Source organism: Phacochoerus africanus, chromosome 15 (assembly GCF_016906955.1).
Source record: "Phacochoerus africanus isolate WHEZ1 chromosome 15, ROS_Pafr_v1, whole genome shotgun sequence".
In the NCBI taxonomy this organism is placed as follows: Eukaryota; Metazoa; Chordata; class Mammalia; order Artiodactyla; family Suidae; genus Phacochoerus; species Phacochoerus africanus.
Window position 1 is genome coordinate 112,325,833 of NC_062558.1, and position 13,111 is coordinate 112,338,943.

At 40.8% G+C, this 13,111-nt stretch overlaps 1 protein-coding gene across 5 annotated transcripts in view; it reads left to right on the top strand.

The window, feature by feature from the left end:
* Nucleotides 1–5,072: 5,072 nt before the first annotated feature.
* SLF2 (SMC5-SMC6 complex localization factor 2) overlaps nt 5,073–13,111 on the top strand; it is a 52,432-nt gene continuing 44,393 nt past the window's right edge. For 2 of the 5 annotated variants that reach the window (XR_007132170.1, XM_047760270.1), the window contains exons 1-4: nt 5,483–5,765; nt 8,351–8,394; nt 9,329–10,044; nt 11,222–11,279. Coding sequence is in view for 4 of the 5 variants with exons in the window: in XM_047760270.1 (XP_047616226.1) it covers nt 5,626–5,765; nt 8,351–8,394; nt 9,329–10,044; nt 11,222–11,279 (958 nt within the window). In the remaining variant the exon portion in view is untranslated. Of the gene's footprint in view, nt 6,397–8,350; nt 8,395–9,328; nt 10,045–11,221; nt 11,280–13,111 lie in introns of those variants that run through there. The other 3 variants (XM_047760269.1, XM_047760271.1, XM_047760272.1) reach the window with 3 other exon arrangements.

The window sequence follows — 13,111 nt, forward strand, 5'->3', positions numbered from 1 at the left end:
CTCTACAAGTCTCCCCCAGTCCTAGAGGGTACGATCTAAAGAGGGTATAAGGGAGTTCCTGCTGTGGCTCAGCAGGTTAAGAACCCAACTAGTATCCATGAGGATACGGGCTCAATCCCTGGCCTTGCTCAGTGGGTTAAGGATCCGGTGTTGCAAGAGCTGCAGTGTAGGTCACAGGGCAGCTCAGATCCAGCATGGCAGCTACAGCTCCAATTCGAGCCCCAGCCTAGGAATTTCCATATACCACATATGTGGCCCTAAAAAAAAGAAAGGGGGGGGGCAGGAGGAAGAGTTCCCTGGTGGCACAGTGGGTTAAGGATCCAGCATTGTCACTGCAGTGTTGTGGGTTTGATCTTTGGTCCAGAAACTTCCTCATACCACAAGCGTGGCCAAAAAGAAAAAAAAAAGGGGGGGGGCATAAGGAAAGCCTGAGTTATGTCTCGACAACCCTCCCCACCAGCAAGAGTGACCAAAGGAAGTCCATCTTTCTTCTCTAAACAGCTTCTACTGTTCAATGCCAACAATACCCAGAAGCGTGAAGTACGAATACAGACTACAGCAACAATTTTCAAACATTACCACCACCACCCACAGTAGGGGGCACAGAAATATCTTCATTGCCATATAAAATATACATGTACAACTGAGTAAGTAAAAGTATTGCAAAACTGCACACACACTATACCAAAGTACACTGATACTCTCTAGTCCATTGTCACTCTCATTCTCAGTTCCTTTCATGTGTTCTGTGACCCATTATGTCCATTTCTAAACCCTTAATGGGTTGCTAATCCAGTGTGAAAAACACCTGATTCCAGGCTGAAGTCCCCAAAAATCAATATTTCCCAAAGAGTATCTTATATTTCAGATGTATAATTATCTATGCCAACCACCACTAGTAAACAAGATGGCTCTAGAAGAAGCATGTGGAGATTTTATTTCTGGAGTTCCTGCTATGGCGCACAGCTGGTTAAGGATCCAGTGTTGTGTCTGTGGTGGTCCGGATTCAATCCCTGGCCCAGGAACTGCCACATGCTGTGGGCACAGATTAAACAAAAAAAGGAGTTTTTCTCCCTAGCAATTTTTTAATTTTTATAGTTAGCGTCCATTTGGAAAGTTATCCTTTTCCAAGAGATACTGTGGAAATGATCTTAAGTTCTCTTCTAAAATAAACGTATTGGAGTTCCTGTCGTGGCGCAGTGGAAATGATCCGACTTGGAACCATGAGTTTTCGGACTCAATCCCTGGCCTTGCTCAGTGGGTTAAGGAAACAGCGTTGCCACGAGCTGTGGTGTAGGTCGCAAACGCAGCTCCGAACTGGTCTTGCTGTGGCTGTGGTGTAGGTCAGCAGCTACAGCTCTGAGTAGACTCTAGCTTGGGAATCTCCATATGCCGTGGGTGTGGCCCTAAAAAGGACAAAAGACCAAAAAATAAATAAAGTAAAATAAAATAAAATAAAAGTATTTGAAATTCCCTCTGTGGTTCAGTGGGTTAAGAATCCGACTGTAGTGGCTTGGGCAGCTACAGAGGTGCAGGTTCAATCCCAGGCCCAGTGCGGTGGGTTAAGATTCCAGCATTGCCGCAGTTGTGGTGTAGGTCACAGCTGCAGCTCAGATTCAATCTCTGACCAAGGAACTTCCATATGCCTCACACGTGGCCATTAATAAAAAATAAAAATCATTATATAAAAAAATTAAACAAATATATTTAAGTTTAAAAAGTGATTTGTAAAATAATATTAAATATTAATATAGGAAACATTCAAGTATGTCAAAAATTACAAATATGTTACTCAGGTTCTACAGTGTGAGAAACACTATCTTGCCCCATTCCATAATGAAATAACAAGAAACTTTTCTTAACATTAGATCTGCTTCTACAGAGTTTTACTAATTACTCCCAGGAAGTTTAGGTTTCATGACATCACATTACATTATATCACATTTGGGTTTTACCCAGCAGTCCCTTAAAACATAGCTAGAGATTTTCCAAGCACTTGCTGGGCAGTTTAGAGATCTGCATCCATTTGCAAGGTGATTTGTGCCGATCTTAAGACACTGGGGCTTGCTTTCCCTTCTTCGGATCATCACGTGGTCTTTCTTTGTCAGGCTTTCAAGTTAATTATTTCCTATTTTCTGCGTTTGTTCCTTCTCCTTCCCAGGTCACTCTCTACCCTCTCCTCCACACACACATTCTTGGCCACTTGTGGGCAGCTCTTCAGCAAACCCGTCTTTGTCTCTCTGCCTGCTCCAGAGCACCCTCCAAGAGCCTTGGGGTTTATTCCGGAGTGCAGCAATCTCAGAACAAAAGTATGTCATTACTGTAGAATCAAAACTTAGAGTTCCCTGTTTGTAACATTCTGCGTAATTTACTGACCTTTTGTTCTCTTAGTCCCTGCCTGCTAAGGTACTGTGTGAGCCAATCTCCCCAAATTGTGTTCTGTCTTTGTGTCTGCTTGTATCTCTGGCATCAGCTATACTGTCACTCCTCTCAGGACTCTGAAGTCAGCTTGAGCCCCCCAACAAACCTGATCTGTTGTGCATGTTACATTGTTTCTGCATGTTACATTCTGTCCCAGAAGAATGGGGTAGAGTCTGTGCTCCTCCTATTGTCTTTAACAACTCAGGGTGCTAAACCTAGCTAATGGGTACCCCATAAAAGCACCATATCAGAAGTCACTCCACTCCTATGGTCTTTGCTTCCCTACCCTCATGCCCAGAAACATTCTCAAATTACACTTTTATGGTCATCTGGCCTTCATTTCTCCAAATTACTTTTCCAATCCTGGCTAAAGTTTTGCCTTCAGTTGCTTTTTCTTTTTTTTCTTTTTTTTTTCTTTTTGCCATTTCTTGGGCCGCTCCCGCGGCATATGGAGGTTCCCAGGCTAGGGGTCGAATCGGGACTGTAGCCACCGGCCTACGCCAGAGCCACAGCAATGCAGGATCCAAGCCACATCTGCCACCTACACCACAGCTCACCTCAACGCCGGATCCTTAACCCACTGAGCAAGGCCAGGGATGGAACCCACAAACTCATGGTTCCTAGTTGGATTCGTTAACCACTGAGCCACGACGGGAACTCCGCCTTCAATTTCTAATCAGTCTTTTCTACTTTATTCATCAACCTCTCCCCCCAGCCCCACCCTGATTTTTCTCTCCCTTCATCTCCTCACACGCAAATACCTGGGCTCGTTAATATCTTTCACCTAGTGTACAGTTTCCAAGCCATCTATTTCCATTCCACTACCAAGTAATGTGTGAAAAACCTTTACATTAACCATGTGTGTGCACACAGTATATATGTATACACAAATTCAAAGTGAGAGAAAGGATATAAACACATAATAGACTGTCCAACACTATTTGGGGGGTAGGGGAAGAGCCTTAGCAGCTCCCAGCAGTTTTGGTCGGTATGTTAAGCATATTTCGCCCTGCAATTCAAATCTGTATTATTTTCAAACACAGTTAAACAAAGAAGAGCCTTAATGCTTATTAAGGATTTAGATAACTACTTCCCTGTTAAGAAGAGATTTTTTTAAATTGTGTTTTCATTATGACTCCATCTCCATTTATTGATCAAGGGATTTCTTGCCTCACTTAACTTCATAATCTGTTGCTCAGATTAAGAAAATTTGAAAACTATTGTTTGGTAGCATGCATACAGACTTTAAAGCAATACCTTGGAGGCTGGATGATTCAAATACTATAATCCAAGAAAAGCAACTAATTGATCATGCAGAACGTGTTTTTATGCATAACTCTTTTTTATGGACTGGACTTGCAATGAAACGAATCAGAGTAAATGTTTTGTAGATGTGCTGCTATAGAAACAGGAACTTGCTAGTGTAGTAACATCCGACAGAAAGCAATAATACAAAAGATTGGAAATACTACATGTAAAAAGCCCTTAATAAACAAATATAAAAGTCACCGTTCATTCAACACATATTCTATTATTTTCTTTTTTATGTAAGGAACAATGCTAGGTATAGAAACCTGTTACTAGGAGCAAAAAAATGTCCCTTATTTCAGTACTTCCTTTTTTGCATCCCCACAACCCAGGATATAGGTCTGTATGTATGCTTTGGGGGTGAATGAGAAACCTGTCCGTTCACTTTTACCTTCTTCCCTCCCACCACTTTGCCACCCTGTTAGTCACTTTGTTTCTCATTAATTCTTCCTCCTGAGGGCTAACAGGGAAGGAGAGGAGGTGAACTGCCAGTCATTCAAGCATGCTTAGCTACCAAAGCAGTTAAATCTCAGTACAATAAACTTTAAAGACGTGTCTAAATTCTTTTGTGTCATTTAAGATTGTGTTCCATCCAACTGATTGAACAGGCCTGACAATTAAGACTTGAACAACCTTGAGACTGATATTTTGGTTAATAGTTATTATAACACTATCTGACCTATCTGGAAGATTTTTGTAGTAAGTTCAAAGTGTGAGAGTGTGTCTAAAGAACAAAGGAAAAGGAATACTAATTTGCCCCATACTTATTACATGAGAGACCCTGGGCTGTGCAGTTTGCATTGCTTATCATTTTTATGGTTTACAATTACCCAGAAAAGCAGAATGCCCACTTTATAGACATGGAAACTGAGGCTCAGAGGTACTTTGATCAGCCTCTCAGTTTGTAGGGAAAACTCTGGCTAAGAGCCTCCAAAGCACAAGCCCTTTACAAAGGAGGATTGGAGATTGCTGACAGTTTTCACTAATCACTTAACATGGGTGATTGAAAGATGGCCCTGTGTTCCTTTCAAAAATCTTCAAGAATTTGGCTCCAGAGACTTTACGGATAACTCATTTCAGCAACTGAGAAACAAAATGCGTTTGTGGAATAAAAACAGTCTTTATTTCAATGAGGTGGGTTTTCATTTGTTTGTTTGTTTGTTTTCCTTCTTAAAAAAAAAAAAAGAGGAAAAGGAGCCACCCCAGCACTTAACAAGAACCCTCACACAATGAGCAAGTCTTCAGATTGGGCTGGGCAGACCACCAAGGAAATGGTGACGGCATAAGGGTACTTGGCCTAAGATGTTAGACGATGTAATGAACAGCTGGGGATTTCTGAGGCACAACTGTACGACACAGAAAGCCCAACTGTTGGCCATCCTGATCGAGGGCAGCTGCTGGGCTCCACTTTACGTCTGCAAGCCTCGTCCCTCGCACTCCTCAAGACGGGTGTCGCCAGCTGCCGCAGCGCCCTTGACAGCCCGCGCCTTCCCGCCCCCGCGCGCCCGCCAGGGCGGACGCAGCCCGGACGCCGCGGCGCCCCCACCACTACCCCCATGCACGTGACGGGGGGCAGTTTTTCTTCTCCCCACCCCCTCCCTGAGGCCCCGCCTTCTCCTGAGAGGCTGAGGCTTTCTATTGCGCCACTACTGGACTGACCGCCGTGCCAGCCAATCAGAATATGACGCTTCAAGTAAGACCCGCCCCTTGTTGGTCCTCAGGTTCCTTCCCGCTCACATCGGAGTCACTTCCGAAGAGAGAGAACCGCCATGAAGAGAGAAGGGGGTGCCGCCCACCTCTGCTCCGACAGCCTCCCCGAGTCCCAGCAGCAAGACGGCAACCACGCACCCAGCTGCTCCAGCCACAGCTCATGCCGCCGTCGCCAGCGGCGCCGACATGACAAGGCGCTGCATGCCCGCTAGGCCAGGTTTCCCCTCATCCCCAGCCCCAGGGTCGTCGCCCCCGCGCTGCCATCTGAGACCCGGTAGTACCGTCCCTGCTGCAGCGGGAAAGAGAACAGAGAGTCCTGGGGACAGGTACCGTGCAGAGGGCTTGAGAAGGGGCCGGGTCGCGGGGGCAAGGGTATGAGGGAGGACTGCGGACGGCCGCTCTTCCAGTTCCCGCCATCCTCCGCGAGCTCAGGCCTCCGCGTCCGGGGCCTGGCAACCCCCTCGCCCCGCCTCCGCGCGGTGGCTGCTGGGAGTTCGAGTCTCCTTTTCTGTAGTTGGGACGCTGTTCTCGGTCTAGTGACCACAGCCTGGCTGGCGATGGACAACCCGCCTTAGGTAGAACGTGATTTTTGCCCTTTACTTTAGCTGGACCCGGGGCCCTGACTGCTAAATGCATATTTAAGTGGTTTTCTGTACGTTGTCCGTTCTAATGATTCTAGTGGTTGAATCGTTTAAGCTTTTTCTACGTTGTGGGTAAACTTATGTAAGATGTGATGAGGAAAACCCTTCCACGAATTGCTTTATAGTCTAGTATACACGATAAGTTTTAATTAAAAGAACATGCAGATTTGGAATGTGATATATTTTCTTCTTCAGGAACTTTACGCCTTTCCAAGAGGCCAGGTTTTTTTGTAAAGATTTTGTGGGAGCTATGTAATGAGATGGAGAGTTTCATCAAATGACATCCTCTGACAATAAAACGTGTTTAAATTCTCTACGCACTTGGTACTGTCTTTTTTATTTTAAGTTTAAAAGCTTGTAGCGTAAGTTTAACAACAAATATATCTTATAATAATTGTGGTATAGGTCCACAACCCCTTATCTTAATTCCAAAAGCCAGAAAACCGTGAAAACCGAAAGTTTTCGATAAGTTTGGCGCCACATCTAACTTGGCAGCCAAACCTGACCAGAACTAATGGAAAGCTAGAGATGGTCTTTTTCCTATTAAGTGTGAGTATTCTTAAGTATTGCTGGGGAAATATTAATGTGTGTGCTTACAGGGTACAGTCTCAGACCCCCCTGGGGGCTTTACATAATACTATCCACCACCTTTCTAAAATCCAGTAAATTAAAAATTCTAAAAACACATTTGGTCCCTAGAGTTTCAGATAAGGGTTTGTGTGCTGTTAACAAGTACTTTTTAAACTAGTTGTAAGTAAGTAATGGATCTTTCTGTGCCTATGAATTTAGGGGATTGTTCTGTCTTGAAAGATACATTCATGGTTACTTTACAGATTTCTTGTATGTTTAACCCAAAGCCAGTTTTCTCTCAGGTGTATTACTTGAAAAGAAGAGGTACAGTGTTCCTTTTAGTAGTTAATGTAAAAACATTTAGTATTATCTTGTTTCGAGTTAATTAACTGCTTTTTAATCCTTTCTCATCTCTTTTCTCAACCAATAGCTGAAGGCATCCTCCTTCTCACCTTTGCAGAACCTCTAGTATTTCTTCTTTTACTCTCTGGTAGAGTTAAATTTGTCTGATAGAATTCATTTTATGAAAACATGCATAGATTCTTCCTTAGATGGTCACTCATTCATTTCATGGCTACTTAGATTTTCTGCCTACATCTCAAACATTGTGGACTCTCGGTAAACCATTAAAGATGGGCATTGCTGTACTAATGTGGTCAGTAAAGTGTACAAGATGCAGAAGCTTAACCTTCAAGGGACTTGGATTGTTCAAGTTTTCTTTGAGCATTCCAACCTCATAGTGTTTAAATGTTTAGAGAAACCCATCTACCACTTATTTTATTTCAGTAAAATGAATACACTGTAGCAAAAGTTGCCAGAAAGGTATTTTGCTCTACATACAATATCCCTCTTTATGCAGTTGACAGCTTCTTAAATACATAAACAAATCACGACACAAATTTGGGTAATATGGTACTGTTTCACTGTGTCTATTGTAGGGTGCAGCAATCCTTAAATATTAAAGCAATTTGGTTTTTGTTATTGTTAATTTTCTTCCTTTTATGTGTTTTGTGTTTTTCCTATGCAATGCTTTGTTTTTTAAATAAGAGTTCTTAGTAAAATTTTGAAACACTACTCATTCCAATTTTTGCTGTCACTTAGATTAACATCTAACTGCAGTATATAAAGAGTATAGTAGAAGCTTAGAACTTGGTCCTTTCTGCCTTTTGCCTAGCACACTCTTGAGCTGCCTCTCCAGACCAGACAAATCACCCATATTTGCCATTGTATCATCTGTTCTTGATAGGAGTCTGTTCAGGTTTTACTTAGTTTTTATAACTGCCATTATTTGTTCAGCAAACATTTATTGAGCATTATTTTGTACCTGTCACTGAAGATGTCAAGGAATAGAATCAGAGTCCCTCAAGTTCTTTTACTCTATCACATAGCAGCAGATTTTTCAGCCCTAGGAGGCATTCTACCACTTCCTTGAATCCACATTCCAGTCTTACTATTTTAGTGAAATAGATTATATAAACCTTAGTTTTGCTTTTATAAATTTACTCCTACAGGTAGTGGTGAATTATATTTTAAAAATTGTTTATATAATTGCTTCGCAAAGCATTGTTGTCATTGTCAGAACTTGATTAAACCACATAGTGAAATTCAGTTTGTGAGTGTCATTCGCCACTTAATCTGAATTATTGAGGTTTTTAATATTTGCTAATGTGATCCCATATTAGTTATGCTTTTATTTTCAGGAAGCGGTCAATTATAGATTTCTTCAAACCAGCTTCAAAACAAGGTATGTATACTGTTAATGCATTTTTTTGCGGGATCTTTTGGGGAGGGAGATGGATTCAGTTTTTAAATCTACTCTAAACTCTCATTAATTTGATTAAACATGGCGTCCAAAATTGAAAATATAAAGAAGATGCCGGAGTTCTCTTGTGGCACAGTAGGTTAAGGATCCGGAATTTTCACTGCAGCGTCCTGGATTGCTGCAGTGGCACGGGTTCAGTCCCTGGCCAGGAAACTTCAACACTACTGTAAAGTAGATACAGTGTTGTTCCCAAAGATAAACAAGTTATAAACATCATGAAGAAACTGCTGTTATACTTTCTTAACATTTAAAATATTCCCATCAATAATGTTGATAATACTGTTTTGTTTTTTTTCCCTTGCTTTTTTTAGGGCCGAACCCACGGCATCTGGAAGTTCCCAGCTAAGGGTCGAATCCAAGCTGCAGCTGCCAGCCTATGTGACAGCCACGGCAATGCAGGATCTGAGCCGCCGTCTGTGACCTACACCACAGCTCACCCCAATGCCGCATCCTTAACCCACTGAGTGAGGCCAGGTATCAAACCTGCGTCCTCATGGATACTAGTCATCCTCATGAATACTAGTCGGGTTTGTTACCACTGAGCCACAATGGGAACGCCCTATAATGTATACTATTTTAATTCTGTAGTAAAGTTACTTTATTTCATTAATAGAGCCGTAAGGAGCTTCTTACATGATGTAGCAAAAGGGAGCTTTATGAAAATAAGGCTACATAAATCGTCTCCCCGACCCCCCCCCGCCCTGTAAAATGTATATCATCATCTAAATATCAATTTGAAAACTTTTGTGATAGCTTAATATTTTAAGTGTTAATAATATATAGTAAATATATAAATGTAATCGTTGTGCTATTTTTAGTAACATACAATGTGTATGTGTTTTAATTGGCTGTTTAGACAAACATATGTTGGATTCTCCACAAAAATCGAACATCAGATATGGAGGAAGTGGATTGTCCATCACTGGAAGAGAGCAGTTTGAAAAGAAACTGTCCTCACCAAAAAGATCTAAACCTAAAAGGGTGTCATCAGAAAAAAGCCCTGTCTTGGAGGCGTTCATGAAAGGTGTTAAAGAGCACCATAGAGATCATGGTGTACATGAGTCACATCAGCCTTATGTGTCACTCGCCACCAAATGTCCAAAGGCAGTTACAAAATATGTTACTCCTTCATATCTCTTGTCAGGAGAAACGAAGAAAAAACATCAATCTCCAGAGGGAAGGAAGTCACATTTCATTCATGAAAATAGCAGGGAGAAGAATGATGGAGATCGAGGCAAGATCAGTGCTGATTCTAAAAAGCAGGCCACAGTGACAGAAGCTGACAACTTCAAGAACAGCTCCAGAAGTCTTAGCAGCAGGAGCAGCCTATCTAGGCACCACCCAGGAGAAAGCCCACTGGGAGCTAAGTTCCAGTTGAGTCTAGCTTCTTACCGAAAAGAAAGAGAACTAAAGAGGTTGAGAAGGGAACAAATGGAGCAGAGAATCAATTCAGAAAATTCTTTCTCAGCAAGCAGTCCTTCCTTAAAATCCTCTAGTATAGGAAGAAAACCAAGGCAGGAACAGAGTAAACGGAATGATGTCACATCTCGAAACAGCAATCTTTCAAACCTGGTACGTGCAATAATTGCTGGATGAGCTTGGCTGCTGCTTTATCAAATTTAGAATACTAAAGCTAAAAATGATAATCATTAATATAATCTCCATACCTTTTGTTAAGGAGATACTGCTACACAGTTTGTGTAGAAGCTAGTTCACTAAGTGTCCTCCAACTGTCCGTTGAATTTAGTAATGCAGTGTTCTTGCCCTTAATTTTTTCAGACCAGGAACAAAGATCTTTCTTAATTAGGATGTCCTGAAGGGAGATTCTTAAGGGAATGGAAAATCTAAAACAATAGGAAATGGTTTAGAACAGAGGTTCTCAAAATATGGTCCTTAGACTAGCAACATCAGCATCACCTGGGAACTTGTTACAAATGCAGATTCTCAGGTCCTACTCCAAACCGACTGAACCAGAAATTGTGGAGGTAGAGTCTAGCAACTTGTAGTTAACAAGCCTTCCAGATTATTCTGACATACTTTAAAGTTTGAGAATCACTAATTGAGGTATATATAAATCTTAAATAATCGAGTATGGGTATTAGAAAACTATCCAAATACATCTTAAGCTCATCAAATTTCTCTTTTGAAAATAGAACAAACATATTAGCATAAAAGCTATTCCTCTCCCCTGGAAAGTGAAAGTGTTAAATATATGTTTCAGAGAGCTTCTCCAGATACAGAGCAACTAAAGGAAGACGTGATATTGAGAAAGTGTTTTATTAATAAAATGCAGGGAGATTTTAAAACCAGATGGACCAAAAGTAAACCAAACTATGACATTTTACAAGTGAATAGAGATTGTTGCATTTTATATTGCTGCAAAATATATTTGTAAACTCTAGGGTTCCTTTGCAAGGAATTTGGTGCCTTTACCAAAATTGTGGTGTAAGTTGCAGACACAGCTTGGATCCTGTGTTGCTGTGGCTGTGACGTAGGCCGGCGGCTATAGCTCCAATTCGACCCCTAGCCTGGGAACCTCCACATGCCACTAGTGCGGCCCTAAAAGGCAAAAAAATATATATATTAAAATTAAATATTATAGAAGTTAGGATTTACCTCCAAATTTGGTGCTTATTTTATTCACTTTAGAAATCTGTGTTTAAATATTATGAAGAAAAGTTCACATTCTTGACTGATCCTAACTCCTAATTAGTTTTTTTTGGTTTTGTTTTTTTCATTTTGCTAATAGGAAAATGGACATCTCTCAAGAAAAAGATCCTCTTCTGATTCATGGGAACCTACTTCAGGTAGAATCACAATTAAGTTTAAGGATTTTAAATTTTGCCATCTTTGGAGTTCCCGTCATGACCCAGTGGTAACGAAATCCACTAGTATCCATGAGGATGCAGGTTCAATCCCTGGCCTAGCTCAGTGGGTTAAGAATCCGGTGTTGCTGTGAGCTGTGGTGTAGGTCACAGATGTGGCTTGGATCCCATGTTGCTGTGGCTGTGCTGTAGCCTGGCAGCTACAGCTCTGATTCGATCCTTAGCCTGGGAACTATGTGCCATGGGTGCAGCCCTAAAAAGACAAAAAAAAAAACCCCAAAAAAACGAAAAAGAAACAAAATTAATTAATTAATTTGCCATCTTAAATGGCACTGCTTTTACTTATATTTGTTTGAATACGCAGTTTCCTTCCTAGAGGTAAATTGTGTGTCTCAGATTAGTTAAAGAGTTTGGTAAAGTTATATTCCAAAGGAATAGTTCTTGAATTTAGTATCCATAAATAGTGGTTTGTCTTGACTCTTCTTTGCCGCCTTCAAAAGTTCTAACAATGTGTTTCTCATATTGGTATTCATTGTTTTACTTTTGAATCCTTGGCCACATTAAGAAGCATAATCTGGGAGGTCCCATCCTGGTACAGCAGAAACGAATCCGACTAGGAACCATGAGGTTGCAGGTTCGATCCCTGGCCTTGCTCAGTGGGTCAAGGATCCGGCATTGCCATGAGCTGCGGTCTAGGTCACAGATGTGGCTCGGATCTGGTGTTGCTGTGGCTCTGGCATAGGCCGGCAGCTACAGCTCTGATTGGACCCCTAGCCTGGGAACCTCCATATGCTGCAGGTGCAGCCCTAAAATGACAAAAGACAAAAAAAAAAAAGAATAATCTTATATTCTTGGAATTGTGGGCTGAGGTCTTGATATTGTAGATGCTTTGTGAAAATTTGAAACTTTTATCATGGTTTAAAATAGTGTTTCTGAATATTTCAAATACAAAGATCCCTTTTTAATACCGAATTTCAAGGATAGCTATATGATATCAGTTTGTACTTTCAGTGTCTATTGGTTGAGAAAGTAAGTAATAACAAACAGCTACTGTTAATTCAGTAATTCTTAAAAGTATTATTTTTAACTAGAAAATAGAACATTGTAAAATTCAAACATTGCAGAAATTGTAACACAGAATGGAAGGCCGCGAGAAATACCAGCTGTTAATAATAGTCTGGTGCATCAAATTTTTTTTTCTGCTATGACCACAGACTTTGAAAAATGGACTTTACAAATTCCCACAATCAGTAAAATAACTTTGGACATGCTGATAATAGCCAACATGTTTTAGAGATTTTTGTTTTTTATTAAAGCATAGTTGATTTACAGTGTTGTGCCAACTTCTGCTATACAGCATAGTGACCCAGTCATACATATATGGACATTTCCTTTCTTATATTATCTTCCACTAAGGTCTATCCCAAGAGACTGGCTATAGTTCCCTGTGCTATGCAGTAGGACTTCATTGCTTATCTATTCTAAATGTAATAGTTTCCATCTACTAACCCCAAACTCTCAGTCCTCCCCCCCACCCCTTTGTCAACCACAAATCTGTCCTCTATGTCTGTGAGTCTTAAAACTCTTGTTTTCTTATACATTCTAGAGTTGTATTGCATTTTGACCAAGTGATCTCAAGTTAAAAATCAATTTTAAGCCAAAGATGAAATCATGTTTTACTATTATAAAAGGAGCTCCTAGGATACAATAGTAAATTTGAAGTTTATGTGCTTTTTTTAATTTAAAAAATTTTTAGTGTTGGTTTTAGTGATCAAATTTTAGTGAATTTTGACATTATAGTATAAGAACAATAA